General features: G+C 38.4%; 3 protein-coding genes across 6 annotated transcripts; 2 read left to right on the top strand and 1 right to left on the bottom strand.

Annotated features, from left to right (window-relative positions):
• The first annotated feature begins 18 nt into the window (after nucleotides 1-18).
• nr1h4 (nuclear receptor subfamily 1, group H, member 4) lies at nucleotides 19-9704 on the top strand. Of its 4 annotated transcripts, XM_067502508.1 has the most exons (11): nucleotides 67-160; nucleotides 665-711; nucleotides 859-1032; nucleotides 2879-3256; nucleotides 5054-5194; nucleotides 6477-6613; nucleotides 6751-6849; nucleotides 6925-7024; nucleotides 7128-7274; nucleotides 8469-8582; nucleotides 8694-9704. In XM_067502508.1, the coding sequence occupies exons 3-11, from the start codon at nucleotides 936-938 to the stop codon at nucleotides 8930-8932; spliced, it is 1452 nt and encodes a 483-aa protein (XP_067358609.1). In that variant the 5' UTR covers nucleotides 67-160; nucleotides 665-711; nucleotides 859-935; the 3' UTR covers nucleotides 8933-9704. The 4 variants fall into 4 exon arrangements, with proteins under 4 accessions (XP_067358608.1, XP_067358609.1, XP_067358607.1 ...); XM_067502507.1 differs by lacking the exon at nucleotides 665-711 and having other exon boundaries at nucleotides 19-160; XM_067502506.1 differs by lacking the exon at nucleotides 67-160 and having other exon boundaries at nucleotides 570-711.
• Nucleotides 9705-9846: 142 nt separating this feature from the next.
• On the bottom strand, nucleotides 9847-12610 carry c1qtnf13 (C1q and TNF related 13). The gene is made up of 2 exons (XM_067502510.1): nucleotides 12477-12610; nucleotides 9847-11248 (listed from the first exon to the last, which is right to left on the bottom strand). Exons 1-2 carry the CDS (start codon nucleotides 12505-12507, stop codon nucleotides 10182-10184), a joined length of 1098 nt encoding a protein of 365 aa, XP_067358611.1. The 5' UTR covers nucleotides 12508-12610; the 3' UTR covers nucleotides 9847-10181.
• A 768-nt stretch (nucleotides 12611-13378) lies between these two features.
• Nucleotides 13379-19727, top strand: ube2na (ubiquitin-conjugating enzyme E2Na). Its single transcript, XM_067502515.1, has 4 exons — nucleotides 13379-13535; nucleotides 17477-17723; nucleotides 18153-18293; nucleotides 18623-19727. Exons 1-4 carry the CDS (start codon nucleotides 13506-13508, stop codon nucleotides 18667-18669), a joined length of 465 nt encoding a protein of 154 aa, XP_067358616.1. The 5' UTR covers nucleotides 13379-13505; the 3' UTR covers nucleotides 18670-19727.
• Nucleotides 19728-20294: the final 567 nt, after the last annotated feature.

The raw sequence follows: 20294 nt of genomic DNA on the forward strand, positions 1-20294 counted from the left end.
AACTCATCTGGTCACACATGCTGACGCTGGAGTCCAACCACAAACAGCTTAATGCTCGTGAGCAAATACTGATGGAGCTGTAGTTCACTGTGTGGATACCAGAAACAAGGCTGAAGGAGACGAAAGTCACCAGGCAGGAACGTCAACTGACCGGGCAGAGGTAAGAATCAGCAGATCCACTATGAACATATTTTACTGTATGTTCACTGGTGAAAGGTCAAATTCTCCTGAGCCCGAAGCAAGGCGGCATGCTGTGGGCTAGAATGGAGGTTTCGGAGAGGTCTCAGGAGAAATTACAGAGTTAATTAAAACATCTGACAGGTAATTTTTCATGTGTGACCACACTGTGGTATTGGCGACAGAAAAGCCACGCACAAGTTTAAAAAGCTGAGTCACAATTGTGATATATTGTCCTGCTCATCTACAAAGTATTAGTTATGTTTTACTGTGCCATTAAATGAGCTACATTCTTTGCAAACATTGTGTTTAGGAAAATTACATCAGACAACACTGACCTTGTGACCCTGTCATGTCAGCCCTAAAGTCGTATAATGCACGTGACTGTGCGATGGACATGCAGACAGGAGATAGAAAGACTGTCGCCACGACTTGCTTTCAGGGAGGCCTTGTTGGGGCCTGATTTTTATCCCCCACATCTCTGCAGGCAGTTACTGAACATCACATCCCTGTGTGGGAGGGAAGACTTGTCAGGTGTGTTGATGTATTCTCTCAGGCTGATGTTTAATTACATTGTGTTGCAGCTTTCAGCAGATCCTGCAGACCTGTTGGGGTGTTCAGGAGATTTTTTGTCATAGTTGACAAATCACACAATTTTTATGCTTGCTTTTATGCTTGCAGACTAATAGAGGCTTACTACTACTCTGTGACCCACTCCAGCCTGTGTTTTCTGAGTTGGTGCCCATAGACCCTGCTGAATGAATGAGTGGGTGGGACCCGATATTAATGTGGTGGGACCACTGCAAATTCCACCCAGCGATGAATTCCCCATCTCAGAGAGCTCCCACTTGTTTGGTAAGTCTGCATGTCAGGAACCAGCTCACATGAGGATGAAAATAGACTAAAACTCTATGCAGCTAATGCTAATATTAGCAAGCTAACATTTTCACAGTGACATTAACATGACATAACATAGAGATGTCACTGTATAGAGTTTAAATTGTTACCATTTGCTCAAAACACAAATGAGGCTGATGGAATCGATCATTAGTTCTACCAGAATTTGGTCATGTATAAGAAAATGAGGTTTTGATATTATAAAAAGTAAAGAGCAGCCTTCTTAGTCATTTTGCAGCCATGACTAAGAAGATCATAACACAAAGTACACCTACCTAAAATAAGATTTTAAATGTAAAAGAATGTAAAAAAAGCAGGCTGATAGAAATTACTCCACACCTGCCAACAATTCATAGAGGCTACACGCAACTGTTTAGACAGGTTCAGGGTCATCTCACAAACCCAAGCACACCATACAGCAGCAGTCAGCTGGAACCACTGTTCACATCTGAACACCCACAAATTAGCCAGCTACTTGTAATGATGTAAAGAAATGTCACTGTGTGGTTAATAAGTAGCTGGGGAACCTTTGCTCCCCTTGGGATTACTCAAGCAAGTGCCAAGTAGTTCAGTGCCGCATCCGCTGTTCTATAGAAGTCTATAGAAGAAGGATTTACAACAAAAGAAACTAATGGAAGATAATTTTTAATTAGACACAAAAGACGGACTGACAAAAGAGAACTGGACTTTTGGAATCGCAGAGCGAAATTTGTAAATAGTCTGTGTTTGGTCACACAGAAATGGCCATGGTCCAGAAGTCTTCAAGAGGTCAGTGTTAGAAATGCTTTATATATAGTTAGCATATAATAATATTATAAGATTATAGATATTTATATAGATTTGAGCTCCTGACTGTGTTTCAGCATAATCTAGCTATAAGTAATGATTCTAATAGACTCCAACTGGTCTTTAAAAAGATACTCATCACTTGATTGCTATTTCAAAGCTAATGTTATGTCATACACCCGACCTGCTCTCAAAATCAGTAATGATGAAATAATGCTGTGGTCCTTTTCACATTCTCGTATCAGTTTCAAAAGTGCCTACTTGTTTGAAGAGGAGATATATGCCACTCGGAACGACACAGTGTGTTCTGTCCCATCAGATTGTTAATCATTTATGGGTTCATAGTATGTGCTGTGTGCATTGCAGACTACTGCTTCTGCTGGGAAAAACCTGCTCCTTGTTAAATGTGAGGGTTGAAAAATAAAAGTTGGTGTACATGAGACTGCAGTTTCTCTTGCCATCTTACAGCTTAATTCTCTGGTTTTACAGCCTGCAATAATGTTATTCAATAATAATGTCATTCACAGCCACAGTTGGCAACTGTTTGCAGCTAAAAACCTTAGAGACAGAAACTGTTAACAAATAGCTGATTAACACAGAGTGTTTAGCAGCCAAAGAAACACAATTCCAAATGAGCGATAATGTTACTTTATGTCTGCTCAGTGTGTAAATTAGTAACTGGGTTTAATACTGTCCCTTTGTGCATGCTTAAGGAGTGGTCACTTTTACAGGTTTTGTCTCTTGTGAAAAGCTTGTAACTTTGGTATCTAATCATAATTGTGACTTGTTAGAGTTAAAAAGAACAAAGGCGTGGTGGGAGTTTTGAAGCTTTCGTTTTTTCTTGTAAACCATCTTCAGGAGCAGACATGAGGTGTTGAAGAAACAACAGCTAATGTGAATTTACGCCATTTAAAAAAGGCTTTCAGATTTCCCCATGACACCTAGTTTGTTTTCAAAGCTTTCAACTGCATCTTAGGTTGTCAAACCCCTTTACAGACCACTTCCCCTATTCTCTTAGATATTCTGGCAGATCAAGGCAGTCCCCTCCTGCAGGATCCTGACATGTTACCCTTCAACACCTATCCCACCATGCAGTACCCACCCATGGAGCCAATCATGTCTTCAACGCCATACTACTCCAGCCAGAACTACTACCCTCAGTACAATGGGGATGAATGGTACTCACACACAGGGATAATCGAACTGAGGAAAGGGCCCTTGGAGGTTAGCTACGATGCTGAGATTGAGGAGGCGTCTGCTGTGATGCCCGCTGTGTGCAAAAGGACCCGGCACACGCCACAAGCTGGAAGGGTCAAAGGTGAAGAATTGTGTGTTGTGTGTGGAGACAAGGCCTCTGGGTACCACTATAACGCTCTTACCTGTGAAGGATGTAAAGGTGAGATTTGAAATCAGAGGACGGTGATTTTTAATTCTTCTTACATTATTCAGAATTTTTATTACTGTCTTACAAGTCTAGTTAAAATGTGATTAATTTATTATTAAAATGTATATTTGATTTGACAAAATATTGCTGCAACCAGCATTTACTTTTCATGATGGTTACTCTTTATAATAAACAATTTATATTTAACACAACAGTAAAAAAGAAACACAATAACTGTAGCCCAAAATGACATGATCAACTAGTGGATTTATTGAGTAATATTTCAGCTGTGTTTCAAAAACACACCCTGTACAAAAGAGACTTCTGTTAACATGCTGTTTTTTCAAATACATTTGGTAATGTTTTTAATATTTTGTTTATTTAAGCCATTCTTGTTTTGTTTTTTTATTGTTTCAAAGTAAATCCCCAGACATAGTTACAGTATATGGTATATAAGTATATACGTTTGAGTATAACTCAATTTAGAAACATGTAGCAAAAATTGTTTTACTGTCTTTAGCTGTTGATTTTTTGGGGCAGCGCATGGCAAGATTGTTCATATCTGTATTCCTAAAGCATCTGTTAAAGATTACAATACAAATAGGCCTAAAGGTCAGTTAAAACCTTGTTCATTATAAGACGTCAATGTCATGGTATTTGTGCATTGTATTCTTGACTAAGGAGCAGGTATTAAAGGAAGCGAGTCATTATTTGCTCTTGGTAAAAATGGCTTAAGGATTGTTTAATCATACTTAACTCCTACAACTACAAATACTGCTGTCGTATATCGTGGCTTAATACTGTTAAGTCCGTGTTAATTTACACACTAGACAATAAGTCCATGTCATTTTAAAGGTCAGGTTTGAATTTGTCTCTGTTAATTCAGGTTAAACTTATCTTGAACATGTACAGGCTGACTGAAAGAGAATAAAGGATAAATAAGGAAATATTACAGTAAGAGCCTTTTACAACCTTTTTCCATGTAAAATTTAACCACTTGGTGACAGAAGAGTTGTGGTCTTTAGGAGCTCCTCCTCCTCGCTTTGCTGTGATTCCTGTTAAAACACATGGTGAATGGACATGAATGTAATTCCACACTGTGAGGTTGGACAATGCCAGGAGTGTGGCAGCTGGCCTTTCCTGCCATTGGACTGAGGAAAGGCTCAGGTCTACCTGGCACTTCTGCAAAATTGGGTTCATTCTCAGCTTACTGCTGTACAATGCAGGAGCAACCTGAGCTCAGTTACTCTAATGCATGTCATTGTGCTTAATGTTGTATGTCAGAATGTCTAAGAACCGTTCCAAACTATTGTGCGTGTGTGCGTGTGTCTGCGTATGTGAGTGTGTGAGTGTGTGTGTGTATGTGTGTACGTGTCGCTGGATCATTGCCAGCTGGGTTCAGGGGATTCTCTCCGAGACATTATTAGAATAGTGTGTTTCCACTTATGATGTGTGTGATTATGTTTATATTTAGTCCTTGTCAATCATTGAATAGGCATGAGGCATTAATGAGATAATTAATTTATTAATACCCAAAATATTGCTATATTCCATCGTACATTACATGTTCAAAATGTTACAAGTGCAAGTAACTACAAGAGAGATTATGAGGCAAGAACTTAAAATATCAATATAATAATAATATAATAATATAATATGGTTGTATACCATAAAAACCTACAGATCAAATAGAACGAAGAACAATGTAAATCTAGTGGTGTAGAATACAAAGATTGCAATAAATGATAATAAGTATGGTACTTGGAAATTCGACAGGAGTTGAGGAAACGTACTGCATGTGTTTTTCAGGTTTCTTCAGACGCAGCATAACAAAGAACGCCGTGTACAAATGCAAGAGTGGTGGAAACTGTGAGATGGACATGTATATGCGCAGGAAATGCCAGGAGTGCCGGCTTAGAAAGTGCAAAGAAATGGGCATGCTGGCTGAATGTGAGTACATTTCTTCTTAAAAAGAGACCAGTCTGACAGGATGTTTAAATAATTGTTAATGGAAAATGGAAATATATAAATAATGCTTTCCATCATGCCTCAACTCATACTAACTTGGTGCAGCTTCACCAACACACACACACACACACACACACACACACACACACACACACACACACACACACACACACACACACACACACACACACACACACACACACCGTTCCCTCCTTTCAGTAGTATCAAGAGAGGCTGTCACACACTGCCTTTGTAAGCCCTTAATTTTCCATTCTGACAACGGCTGTTGGATTTTACTGGGGATTGAATATCACATAACAGACAACAGAGAGGTCCAGTGTTTGTTGCACTTACAGAAATAGACATGGTCTATTAAATTATTAAATTATTTTGGGGGAAGAATCAATAGTATTTTCAAATACTCAAAAATTCAAAATTCATAATATGAGGATATATATATATATATATATATATATATATATATATATATATATATATATATATATATATATATATACACATATATATACACAGATAGATAGATAGATAGATAGATAGATAGATATATATATTAATTCTCTGGAGTCTTTAGGGGACTATTATTTGTTAGATTTATTAGGAGCTGTCTATTGAAAAGAGCTGGGAAACGGACTGGACTCCTGTTGCTCATAAATAGTGCAGAGAAGGAGTGATGAATATTGCAGGGTGCCGGGTTTTCATGACCACTGACAAGAGCTCAACAAATTAGACCTTATTGGTCACAGTAAACAGATAGAGGTTTTCAAGACTGTTGTATGATCTTTTACTTTACTCTTAACAATCTTCTCTCTAGTATTTCATAAAGAGATATATGTCATTCACTTCACGTTTTAATGTAAAATCCAAAGAAGACATGAAAATATGTAAGAATGACAAGATGTAACATTCATTTGTTGTTAACATTAGACGTTATGAGGCAAAAACAATGAAACGTTGCAATGCAACTAACTTAAAACAAAAAAGTCAACAAATCATTTAAAAGAGCAGAAGGTTCATTGATAAAGCAGGATGTACCATTTTTTTTGTAGTGTATATAAAATATTACTGGAAAAAACATTTAATGGTGCAATGCCAAATTTCCCCAGCGTTTGTATGCAGATTGTTATTTAATACAATATGGAGTCATGATGAATGAAAATGAGCATTTATAACTGCATGTTGTGGCTGCTGAATAAAGCCCTGAGGTGTTTAACACACAAAGTGAAGCCTTTATCACTGCTGCTAGGCCTGCTGACAGAGATCCAGTGTAAATCAAAAAGGCTACGGAAAAACACTAAAACGTCCCCGGAACAGTCGACTGGTAACGAGACTGCAGACAACACAGACAGCAAACACGTCACCTCCACCACCAAACTAACAAAGGTAATCACAACCTCACAACCCTGTCCTGGAAATTTTCCCTTTTTTTTCACCTTTATTTGATATGATTCTCATATAATCTCATAAATTCACTAATTGGGTCAAACATGTCACCACTTAATGTTGTTTTTTTAATGCAGGAAAAAGTTGTCATCACTAAAGATCAGCAGGCTTTTATGAATGTGATTCTAGATGCTTACAACAGACATCAAATTCCACCAGACGTAGCCAAAAAACTGGTATGTTACTCTTTATATTGCTTCAAACTTCAAAATTTTGCAGCTTAGCCTGTCTTTTTACTTTTTTCCCCACAGCTACAAGAGCAGTACAGTGCAGAGGAAAACTTCCTCCTGCTGACAGAGATGGCAACAAGTCAAGTTCAAGTTCTGGTGGAGTTTACAAAACATATTCCAGGTATTATTTCCCAGTGCAGATTCTTTAAATGATACTGCACATACATAAAATGAGTTTTATGTATGTGTTTGTACAATCAAAAAATATGACTTGTCTCTGGCAGGCTTTCTGTCTCTGGATCATGAGGATCAGATCGCTCTTCTGAAGGGTTCAGCTGTGGAAGCCTCGTTTCTGCGCTCTGCTCAGGTTTTTAGCTCAAAGATGCCCAATGGACACACAGAGGTTCTAGAGGAGAGGATACGCAAGAGTGGTGAGTCAACTGAAGTAGTACCCCTCAATTTATGTATTGTACTGAAATTGTAAACATTAAAATTCACTTGTGTGATCTTCTAAAATTTAATCAACCAACATGTAATATTACTGTGCATGCGTAGATTTAAATGTACTGTACGACTGCAGTATACAGACTCCTGATTTATAACCTTCAAGAGTCTTGATCCTGTGCACCACCAGTTGCACCAGGCTGCACCTGCATCATTGTTGGACTCCCACTTGCAGCCAAGTCTAGTCTAATCTTTCATTAATAATTGATCTGCTTGATCTGTGTGATGGAGCTGGGAGACGTGTGCTGACCTGTTGAGCTCTGGCAAGGTGTAGATTACGTCTGCACACACAGCCTCACATGGCACAGTTTTGCACAGCTTCAGGTTTGTGTGGGGGCATGTGCACAGATGAAGTAGACAGTGGAAGCAAGCCTACACACAAGTGGTGTCTGCCATGGGTTTCCCCAAATATAAACTGTTTAACTCCATTTGCACATATATCAAATATATGCATGTGAGGTGTCATCATGTCAACCAGATTGGACAGTTAAACTGACGGCAGCCGTGATGGCAGAAATGTGTGTGCGTCACTGGGTCCCCACAGCACCGCTCTGGTGTGAATGGGGGGGATAAGAGATATTCACTCTAAAGGGCAGTCTGGGAGAAAATGGACGCAAAGCTGTCTGAAGAGACTATTGTTTCTTATCACAACATCAAGAGTGCCATTGTCCACTTCTCCCCCTCTGAGCCTCACTGCCATTTCTGAATGCTTGATGATGTGTCAAACTCTGCTGGTTTGAAGAGCATCAGAAGTATAGGAACAGTTGCCAATGTGCAAAAATTAAATGAATGTAAACATTAACTATTATAAAAGAGCAGTTTGTGATATATCGAATTGTAGTGGTCAACTTTTTTTTGGATAATATTACACATCTACCTCATTCTGATCTAAGGGTCAAAATAGAAAGATCTTTTATTTATTTTTGTTTTTTCTTAGCCCTAATGAATCACATTCATATGGAGATCATTGGGTACAGTTCCTAAACAAACTCAGGACTACTTTCATGTGTCCTTTTTGTCAGTTTTAGCTCTCTATTCATTTCTCTTCTTCCTCTTGTCTCCTCTCCTTTCCCAGTTCACCGCAACCTCACCTTTTACTGATCAAAATACTTTTTCTGCAGGTATATCAGAAGAATTCATGACACCTATGTTCAACTTTTACAAAACCATTGGTGAACTCCACATGGTGGAGGAGGAACAGGCTCTCCTCACAGCCATAACCATCATGACACCAGGTAGCAATAACTTGCTGATGCAAGCAGTTTATAAACAGTTGTAAGATGTTAATCCAAAATCAGTATTAGTCTACCTTGAAAAACTAATGTATTGTTATGGCCCACTGCTAGATCGGCCATATGTGAAGGATCAGCAGGCTGTTGAGAGACTTCAGGAGCCCATGCTAGACGTACTTAGGAAGCTGTGTGCCTTACATCATCCGCATGAGCCACAGTACTTTGCTCGTCTCCTGGGCCGTCTGACAGAGCTGAGAACACTCAACCATTACCACGCAGAGATGCTCACATCCTGGAGAATGAATGACCACAAATTTACCCCACTGCTCTGTGAGATCTGGGATGTGCAATGACACAGCAGGACAAAGAGAAGGAAGTAGTAATGTGGGGATGGTAACATTAACACTTGCAAAACAAAGTCATTGCCCAGCCACAGTGCATATTTATACGTGTGCAAATCCAGAATTAAATCCCTGCACAACCTGTTTGCCTCTGTTTCGCCTGGCCTTGATGCCATTAGTTATGCATTGACTTTGTGAGTGTTTTTTGTGTTTATTCTGCTCAAGGATTTTTTTAAAGCTTACACCATCATCACTGTCTATTTACTTTGTATCTTAGACTTAGGTTCACTCTCACCATTTGAAGTTTTGAACAAAAAGAAAAATGTACAAAGGTTTGGAATGGCCTTGTTCTTTTTACTGTCTACACCATTTGAGCTCAGTGACATCAGTCAGACTAGTACAAACACTGGAACTTAGGCAAAGCAAAGATGGTGCTCTCATGAAATGTAGGGACCAAACATTGTTTCCTTTATTTTTTATTTGTAAAAATATCATAGAAATTGCTACATGCATGTGCTGTAAATAGTTGTTTGGTTAATAAGAAAATTAACAGGCAAAAGGTTTACATTTTAAAATTTTCAAGTTTATTTTCGTTGGTCAGCACAGAAGATACAAGAATTCAGTGAGTACACATATGTGTTGTATATAACATCTGGGAGCTTTGGTTAACAATGTTCTTTGTTCCTCTTTATTCTTTCTGGAACTCTGTCTCAACAAACTAAATAGAAAATAAGTTTGAATTAATAACAAAACTTACTGAATAAAATAATGCCATGAAGCTGTATCTGTGTGTCTTAGCTTTTATATCCACAGATATATTCACAGCATTAATGCTCTGCATTTAAAATGACTGTTACCCCTTTACCATATTTTTCAGTTTCATACTAATAACTAAGAAAATTATAAATTGTAACTGATATTTTAAAGAAAAAAATGTTACAAAGTTTACATATGACATATATATAAAAAATTATAATCTAATTTTTGCATAAACAAATAATATGCTTTTGTGTTTTACAGTAAACTGCACTTTAAGAACAAAAAAAACTATCTTGCATGTTAGTGAGTGTCCATAATTGTATTACAACACCATCTTGTGGAGTAATGTGGCAATTTCCTGGTAAATTGTAACACACTAAATGTAAACACTTAGACTATTCTGACCACAGATTGAATCACCTATAGCTTTTCCAAAAAATTTTGAGGTCCTTTTTTTGAATTTATGCTGTCTTTAAAAAGAAACCATGAAGGTTTGCGACATTTAGTGGTGAGTTCTGTCTGTGTTGGTTGGAGATGTGAGTGATTCTGCTTCCGGATAAACCAGGAAGCCAGAAAAGGTGGTGTACCTGCCTTGGTTGCTATAGACAGCAAAACGCTCATCCTGTTGACTGTAAAGCCAAACACTGTCACCACGATGCAGTGACAGCAGCAAACTCTGACTCTGCATCTCCCGTCTCTTTGATGTGTCCTCATCATACACCATGGCCTGCACCTCACCCTCCCCGGTCATCAGCTTCACAGAAACAGCCTTACGAGGGTGTTTCCCAACGGTGAAGGCAAAGAAGTAAGCCCCTGGGAAGTAGCAGGTGAACTTTCCTGAGGTTTTGTTAAAATGACCTCCAATGTTGACATATTCCACATCAAAGGTCAGAGGTGGCTTAGCCTGAAACCTGTTACTCTGACCCATGAGTGTGGATGTACGAGCCACAGAGAAGGCAGATTGCGGCTTCTCTAGAAGTCTGGTCCAGGGGTTAGCCTGAGGAGCACAGTTTGGGTAAGATAGTCCTGGTGGGGACAGGTGGTTGCTGGTGTAGCTGTTTGGGGATTTGTCAGGATAAATTAGGTAACCAGAGAAGGCGATGTAAGGGCCTGCGTTGCTGTACAAAGCATACTGAGGACTCTGCTGTATAAGCAGTGACACTGTGTCCATTTCCTTCAAACTGATCATCACACTTTGACTTTGAACTTTCCTTCCTTTCTTACGGTAGTCATCGTATGCTATAGCCTGCACCTCCTCCCCATTCTTCACCAGTATAACCGAAAGCATTTTCTTTGGAAACTTCCCCACAGAGTAGGAGAAATAGTAGGCCCCTGGGATGCGACAGCGGAAGTGGCCGGTGTCTGGATTGAAATCCCCTCCGATGTTGACTAACAGCCTGTTGAAGGTCACTGCCCTCTGTTTGCTTCCCACTACACTGTTGGTTCGTGTGACAGAAAAAGCAGAGCGAGGACCTGCCGTCACTGGAGGGGCATGGAGGGGTAAAACTCGATGAGAGTAGGTGATCATGATGAATAAGAACACGGCATAACAACATGTGGTCCTGTGAGCTAAAAAAAGGAAATCAAAGACAAATGACATTTACAGATGACTCATAGATAACTGCAAGTATTAGTGAGTTACAATACTTACTACAATAAGTCGAAGGTCCGTTAGCAGATTAAAGAAAGAATTTGGTGCAGTTTTGAGAAATACTCAATTGCATTTTGCTGAGATTGAGAAGAGAAAATCCAAAGTCATCTCTGTACAATTAACATCTGGTCATCTTAGCTTAGCACATTGACTGACAGCAGGTAAAAACTATTACACATTACACTCGTATATGCATGTATATCCGACTGAGCTTAACTGTAAATGTCTCTACATAAAATGTTTCAAGTTAATAAGTAAGTCTGCCTAAGCCTTGTTTAAATAGATCTTCCTGTACTCGGTGTGATGAGCAGCCCCTATGATGTGGCTGATATGGTCTGTTCTCTCTGTGCACTGAGAGAAGGGACTAGATTAGGTGCTGGTTCATCTGTTCCTGTGTTTTTTCAGCAATGGAAAATTATGAAGTGGAACAGGGCAGAATAGTAAATTACACCACTGCAACTTATAAATGAATTATTACTAATAAGTGTGGAAAAGCTGTAACAAATCACTAGTATTGTTAATAAACCAATGTCAAAAAATATTTTTCAGATTTTTGTGTTCTTCTTTTGTTTATATTTCCGAATTTCTTTCATTCAACCTTGAAACACTGAAAACCATTGGTTTTCTTAAACCTATTTATATAAGAAGCTATACATTTATGTTTGCCCATGTACCGAAATGATGAGTAATTAAGTAAGAGATCACTAAGTGAGTGGAAACCTTGCTCGTTTAAATGCAACAAAGGATCTGAAATTACTGTATAGCCTACAGTTTTGCAACTGGCTGTCTGTAGTTTACATATTTTACACAAAAGAGCACCAAGCAAAGAATCAAGGTTAAGAAAATGACTGAGCTGGAAAATGAATGGTACCCAGAGGCTCTTCAAATAAGCACTAAATGCAATATTTACCTCTCCAGGTATCCAACATAACAGACTCTTATTGAGTTGAATTTTGTAGATAGGATAAACAAGGTCACAGTAGCATTTTCCATATAATTATGACAAAATTTAACACTATAGCGCCAGATGACGTAAATTTTTACTATAGGTTATTCTTCTGCCAACATAGAGCATACATTTGTTATTAGAATACTATACCTGCATACAATTTGCACTAAAGAAATTTATAAAAGTTTAAAACCCACCTGTTGGACAAAGTCGGGGAAGAAATGCCATGCTGTATTCTTGTTCTTCTAGGTTATTCTTCTTAGTTGGCTGCGCTGTCTCCGTACCGGGTTGACACCCAAAGTCAAAGCTTTTGTCCACACATATATCAGGAGGAGGAGCTCCAAAGTCCCTCAAATCTAAAGCTTCTTTTTAGCTGCATCATGCAGTCCTATTGGCCAGTGGAAATGTCTAATTCATGCTTTGTTTTGTCTGAAGCAGGTAGAATGCAATGAAATGCAAAATCTGGGGGTGTCAGAGCTACCTGGGCTTGTAAATAAAGCACTCTTAGATAAATGGGTGAGGGAAACGTGACTAGCCAGACTAAATTAAAGTACGGTTATGTCAGTGGCAGTGTCCTATGCAGTTGTGTCCTACTGCTGGTACTGCAATATAAATCAATTCTAGGTAAGTAGGATTTGATGGTATAAATTAAGAGGAGGATAACTCAACACACCAGCTGTAGGAAAACCAACAAATATTAAAGCAAGCCTCAAAATAAGCATCATAGCAGTGTGAAATACTCCACCAAAGCCATGTACTTCTGTCAATGTTGTTTAAAAATTTTTAATACGTTTCACATCAGTAAACAAAGAAATTATAATAATCAAAGAAACATATTCATAAAACTACTAGTCACATTCAGAAAAAATGTCATTAACAAATTTCTTGAGAAATTGTTCTCTTTGATAAATGTGTTTTGTCTGTGTTTGCAACCAAACATATGATAATAAATTCCAAATTCTTTATCATTAACAAAAGGCTCTTGTTGTAGTGAAGGAATGCAGGACTGTAACGCATGATTTTAGCGTAGCTGTTGGCACATTTTACGTTGTTTCAGTTTTTTATATTATTCACGTAAAGAAAAGTGATTGTTCATCTGATTATTGCTGTTCTGCTCTGTTCCTCCATCTCGACTCCACTGTCGGGACGCAAAGAACCCGGAAGACAAACACACGTTTGCTGTCAATGCCAACGTCAGGCAGCTAAAAGTCCGCATTTCAGACAAGATGACAGGACTGCCCCGCAGGATCATTAAGGTAATTGTTTCAAACTTCAAACAGCAGCGTGTGTGACTTCTCAGACACGGCTGAGGACTGTGCAGTCACAGCCAAAACTCAGAAGTGCCCGATGATGAGTTTTCCGTGCTAAAGCTAACGGGAGTTAGCTAAAGTAATGGTAACTTCCGTTTCGTTCATGTGCTCAGATACACTGATATACAAGGAGACACAGTGGGTTAAAAACGCAACATCGCTTTGTGACGACAGAGCCTTAAATTGTCTCTGAGCTGGAGTCACATTTTCTGAACATACACGGTCAATATTGTTGTCAACCTGCTGTTAAACAGATACTGGTGCTATTAGGCTAACTATGCTAACACAGGCTAGTTTGTTATTTAGCGTTTATTAATTTTCAAATGGTAAACACTGAAACATCTAAGCTAACGATCTTCTCTAACGTTGCCTTTTATTTAGTGAACACACATTAACTTAATAACTTTTGTTAGGTTCTAAGTAAGATTTCCCTCTATAACAACTCTGTGGGGCAGCGTTGACAAGTGATGTTAGTCAAAAAGGGTTTGGCAGTTTGCTCAGCATATTGGTGTTCAAGAAGCTGCTGAAAGATTTGCATCTCTGGACATAAATTACATGTTGTATAATCACAGGCATAACATTAGCTGAACGTTACACTGTATGTATACACTACACAAGTACATGTTAATATTGTATGATTATGATGATTAATAATTGCATAATTAGTTTGAAAATGTGTGTTCTCAAGTAATGTCTAAATTATATTAATTTTGAAAAGGACGTTTTTCCATTTCATGGAATATATTTTGAATTTGAATTTGATGGCAGCAACACATCTCAAAAAAGTTGGAACGGCGCAACAAAAAGCTGGAAAAGTAATTGCTGCAAATTTAAAAAAAAAACCCTAATAGTGGAGCATTTGACAACTAATTAGGTTAGGTCAGTAACATGACCTAAGGGTATAAACAGAGCATTTCAGAGATGCAGAGCCTCTCAAATGTAAAGATGGGCAGAGGTTCACCAACCTGAGACAAACTGCATCTAAAAATAGTGAGACAATTTCAGAAAAAAGTTACTCAATATAAAATTGTGAAGAGATTGAAGATCCCACCATTTACAATATATAATATCATCAAAAGATACAGAGCATCAGAAAGTATCTCTGTGCGCAAGGGACAAGGCAGAAAGTTAAACCTGGATGCATGTGATCTTCGGGCGCTCAGGTGGCTGTGCATTAAAAACAGGCATGTTTTCTCTACTGGACATCACTGCATGGGTTCAGGAACACTTACATAAATGACTTTCTGTGAATACAGTTCACTGTTTAATCCACAAATTTTAGTTAAAGCTGTATCATCCAAAGAATAAGCCATATGTGAACATGATATAGGAACGCTGCCCTGTTATCTGGGCCAAAGCACATTTAAAATGGTCTGAGGCAAAATGGAAAACTGTTCAGTGGTCAGATGAATAAAAATTCTTTTTGGAAACCATGGACGCTGTGTGTCCTGCAGACTGAAAAGGAGAGGGACCATCCAACTTATTATCAGCAGACAGTTGGGTCCGTGCAGTTGGTATGGGTGCATTAGTGCCAATGGTGTGGGCAGCTTACACATATGGAAAGACCCCATCAATGCTGAAAAGTACATTGAGATTTTAGAGCAACATATGACAACGTCTCTTTTAGGGAAGGCCTTGCATATTTCAGAAAGACAATGCTAAACCACATACTGCATCCACCACAACAGCATGGCTTCGCAGGAGAAGAGTCCGGGTGCTGAACTGGCCTGCCTGCAGTCCAGACCTTTCACCAATAGAAAACATTTGGTGAATCATAGGAAAGAAAATCTGGCAACAAAAGCCCAGAACTGTGGAGCAGCTAGAATCCTGCATCAGACAAGAATGGGATGACATTCCTCTCCTAAACTCCCGCAACTGGTCTCCTCAAGTTCCAGATTTACACACAGTTGAAAAGAGGGTATGATAGAAGAGGGTATGTTACGCAATGATAAACTTCACTCTGTTTCAACTTTTGTGTGTTGCTGCCATCAAATTCAAAATGAACTAATAATTTCCATGAAATGATAAACTATCTCAGTTTCAACATCTGAAATGGTGTTTATGTTCTATTGTGAATAAAATATGGGTTGATGAGATTTGCAAATCATTGCATTCTGTTTTTATTTATGTTTTAAACATCGTCCCAACTTTTTTTTGAATTGGGGTTGTAAAGGTTTTCTTCATTCTCTGACAGCTTTGATAATACCATTTAATTTATGAAAAACACTCTTTTCTTTCTTGGGCCTGATTAAAACGGACTAATTTTCTGCAAGAAAACCACTCAGTTGAATTGAAACTTTTTATTTGCACAATATTGTATGTATTAGATAAATCATACTGGACTCATACAACTTTATTTAAGTTTATTAGCAAGTCACATATTAATTAATTGTGTTTAAGATTTATTAAAAACATTTAATAAAAAGGTAAATGGTGTTTAAGACAAGTAGCACGGATCGGTAAGTAAGCATAGCACGGGTAGCATCGGTGGGAAAAGGTGAGTGGGTCTAGGCTTAAAACCTTCCTCTTTGATAAAGCTTATAGTTAGTTAAAGTTGCTATAGGCTTAGACTGCTCAGTCCCAATGCACTGAGCTCCTTTCCTTCTCTTGTCCCTGTCTTCTCTCCTTTCACCCCACATTTGTCACCACTGTGTGACATTAACTTTGTGTCTTTGTTCTCTCGTAGTTGTCTTTCTCCTTCTCTGTCTCCCTCTCTCTGTCCCTTTCTGCAGGTGTCCCTGACTTTGGAACTGTGTGTTTTCCAGTGCGCAGCTAGTCCTACCAACCTGCCTGATGTTTTTTTTGTTGCTGGTTCTGCTCTAGGTTTCTTTCGTTAAAGGGAGTTTTTCCTCTCCGGTGTTGCCTAGGACTTGCTCAAGGGGGAATTGTTGGGTTTTTCTCTATACATCTTTATAGTCTTGATTTCATTCTGTAAAGTGCCTTGAGATTATTTTGTTGTGACTTGCCGCTATACAAGTTGAATTCAAAATGGAATTGAATTGGGAACTTACTTAGTACACTGAGCCTATGAGCTTTCAGAGCGTGTGACTGGGACTGGGAGCCCCTCTCATGTCTGTGTTTTTACTGCATTGTTTTGTCTGTGGGTTATCTAAAACATTTCAGGAATCTCTCTCCCGTTTGCATTTAGGAAAAGAGTGTCAAAAACAAGAGCAGTGGCTTTTGGCATGCTTTGTTTGATGCTATTTCTTCAGTGCATTTTTTGTTGTAGACAAATACAGATGATATTATTTTTTCAGGTTCTGTTTGGCAGGGATGTGTATATTATACAAGGCTTTCCAATGAAAAAATAGCAGTATAATCTCTTCTATTGTTTTCACAAATACAAAACGTAGAGTGAGGAGTTGATGTTAATATAACGGCCTGAGAAAAATATCCCTGAGCTGTGTCGCTGATGTTTCGTCTTGCATAGCACAAGCCATATCAGATACCTGATTCTGAAGGTCACTTGGCATGTCTTAAATCATGACTGTTTTGATTTTCAATTATTTGCTTGATTAGTGATGATACTCTTTTTTTAAAAATGTATTTTAATGAAAATAGTCATTGCAGCCCTGTAAAGATCAGTTACCACATTTGAGATACTATTACGTTAGTGATGGCACAGTTGATGCTGCTTTTCCTAATAGCAATTCCCTCTGATATTAATAAAGTGGTTTAAATCCTTGAATCTGTTCTACATCCTCTTTAGAGTCAGACAAATGTTTGAAGTTTGTCACCTTGGGCAGCTGTATCTCTGGACTTGCCTGTTTGTGCTGTTGTTTTGTATTGTTGTGTCTATATGTCAGAACAGGGCCTTATGGTCCTTTGGTGACATTGGAGGTGTTTTTCTCACCAAGTTGTTCGATGTGTTTCTTTTTCTATACCAGGAAACTCAGCGTTTGATTGCAGAACCTGTCCCAGGCATCATGGCAAAGCCAGATGAAGGCAACGCCCGCTACTTTCACGTGGTTATTGCCGGACCTCAGGACTCACCTTTTGAGGGGGGCACATTTAAGCTTGAACTCTTTTTACCAGAGGAATATCCCATGGCAGCTCCCAAAGTACGCTTCATGACCAAAATATATCATCCCAATGTAGACAAGTTGGGAAGAATATGTCTAGATATTTTGAAAGGTAATTCATTACACTCTAATGTCACAGTTATTGTTTGAGCTCTGTTTTCTTCTTTATCAGTTACTTTTGATGTTTTCGGTCTTTGGTCTGTTGAGTTAGGCTTGTTACTGTAGGAAGTCCTGTGTTTATTGTGTCTTGGCAAGTGAATGAAGTGTGGGATTTGCCAATTTTTTTCTGCCCAAAAGATCAAAAGCCTCTTATGTTACATTTATGACCCCTGCCTGGAGCTTTGTGCCTCAATTGGAGTGTATCACCACTGTCTCTTCACTGCCCGTGCAGCTTAAAATAGATTAGACATTGTTTTATTAGACACCATTGCTGTGCTTCTTTACTGTTTTGTATTCCACCTTAAGTGTCTCACTCCCTATTGTCCCAGTGCTTTGTCTCCACTTTAGTTTTAATAATTCCTCTTCTTTTTATGTTTTTTAGATAAATGGTCACCAGCTCTGCAGATTCGCACAGTGCTGCTATCAATCCAGGCGTTACTAAGTGCACCTAACCCTGATGATCCCCTAGCTAATGACGTTGCAGAGAAGTGGAAGTCCAGTGAAGCTGAAGCCATAGAAACCGGTAAGTCCTGTAAGGGTTACTTACACTTCACATCCAGCTCTTTTCTAGTTAACCACATACTTTTTTATATTGTTCTTCTGAGTTCTCTTAAAACATTCTCACTTTGTGATTTGATACATGGGTTTGAAAGAGATGTAATATATTGAGGTTTGTGTGACTTGGATTAAGTAGACAGTGAAATTAGGATTTATGATTTGTAGGTCAAATATAGTAAGGACAGTTTCTGCAGGTGACATGGCATGTGTGTTTCAAAATTAAACTTGGTGGACAACCTTTTTATGGTAATTGTGGATTTTTGCTTGTTTATTTCCTTTTTTTTCACTCTACAGCCAAGTCATGGACCAGGCTTTATGCTGGAAATAAAAATGAAGTGTAGAGCAGCCTTACAAATGGAGATGCACGTGGAAGTCAGATGTGGACACAACTTGTCATGTTTTGCCAAGGCCTCTTCCTGCTTGATTTGCATTTAAAGGACACAGTCCATTAAATAACTAAACAGATTTAAGTGGTGATTAAAATGCACTCTAGTAAAGAAACGACTTGTATTTGTTCTAACTCACTACCATTTAAATGCATGGGGAGAGGTTTCCGCTCTACTCACCTGGCTTTATTTGTCCATTGATTTTGCTGCTTGAAGTAGTGCGACTCATATTTTTGGGGGGAGGGCAGTTGTGTGTCTTGAACAGGTGAGGAGCAGACACTGGCTAGATGTAGTAGTCATTCTATATATATTTTTAACTTGATTTTCTTGTTGCTATTTGTTTATTAAAAGCAACTAACTACTACCCGGCCGCTCTACGTAGACACCCACCTGCAGACGGACCAGAGTTCTGTTCTGCGTGGTGGAGCCGCACACATCAGCAATCATAGCCATGTGTCTACATTAAGTCACATTTGGCTTTATTAAATACAAAATTATGAGGAAAAAAACAAACTGAGGCTGCTACATCAATTTTGAACCACTATGTATGCAGACTTAGATGTACTGTAGGTTTGGGGATGGAGTGAGAATGTAGAGGGTGGGCTGGACATTGTGAACCTTCCCCTAGTTTTATCACACAGTGTACGTAAGACTCGGAGGTTTACTTCTTTAAGTGGCATTTATATCACCAAGCAAACATTGTATTCAAAATGTCTGTAGTTTGATAATGTGAGTAGGGTTGGTATGTTTATGGACGGACCTGTGTGAGGTAAAATTCTTGGTTATGGGATTATAAATCAGTGAGTCAATGAAGGATTTGACTATCGACTGTCACGATGGGTCTTTGACTGAAATGTCTGTATTCATTTCGCTGTTTGTAAATGAATTTTTTCTGTTCGTCAGAGGTTGAAATGTTTTTCTGCTATCACAATGTTATGAAACGTTTCACCTTCATACTTTTATGTTTTGTAAATAAAATATGTTGATTAATAAAAAGCTACCTGGGTTATTTTCTTGATGAGCCTCATTAAAGTTGTGACAAATACCGCTGCTAGTAGTTGTCGATGTTTCAATAGTAATAGTGGGCTTAAGAAATACTCTGGTGTAAAGGAACTCTTGTTAAAGTCTTCCCTTTGAAATTCACTCAAATGCAGCAGCATTAGAAAATCCACATCAACAGTGTACTGTATACTCCAATAATGGATTATTATGTGTTAAAGTTAAGCGCTGTGTGCATAACCATTGTGGTACTGCAAGGCTCCACTTTACCCCAATAATTTATTTTTTTTTTTTAAGGAAAATTTATTCTATAGTGTGTAAATTACTTAATTGACCAAAACAATTGTTCACACATTGTACATATTGAATACTGTAATTAAGACCATCAGCATTTTCTCCCTTGGGGTACTCAAAGTTACTGTTAGTAAAGTGACTTAAATATTATTTATCTCTGGAGAGGCTGGTATGCAGTAGACTGCTTTTGGTCTGGGGCAGTTTTATCACCTCTGTCAAGACCTTTAAAATGATCCATAATAGACTTTAATAATATTTCCCAAATATTATTAAAGTTCATATTTGTT

This window comes from Channa argus, chromosome 4 (assembly GCF_033026475.1).
Source record: "Channa argus isolate prfri chromosome 4, Channa argus male v1.0, whole genome shotgun sequence".
NCBI classification, from domain to species: domain Eukaryota; kingdom Metazoa; phylum Chordata; class Actinopteri; order Anabantiformes; family Channidae; genus Channa; species Channa argus.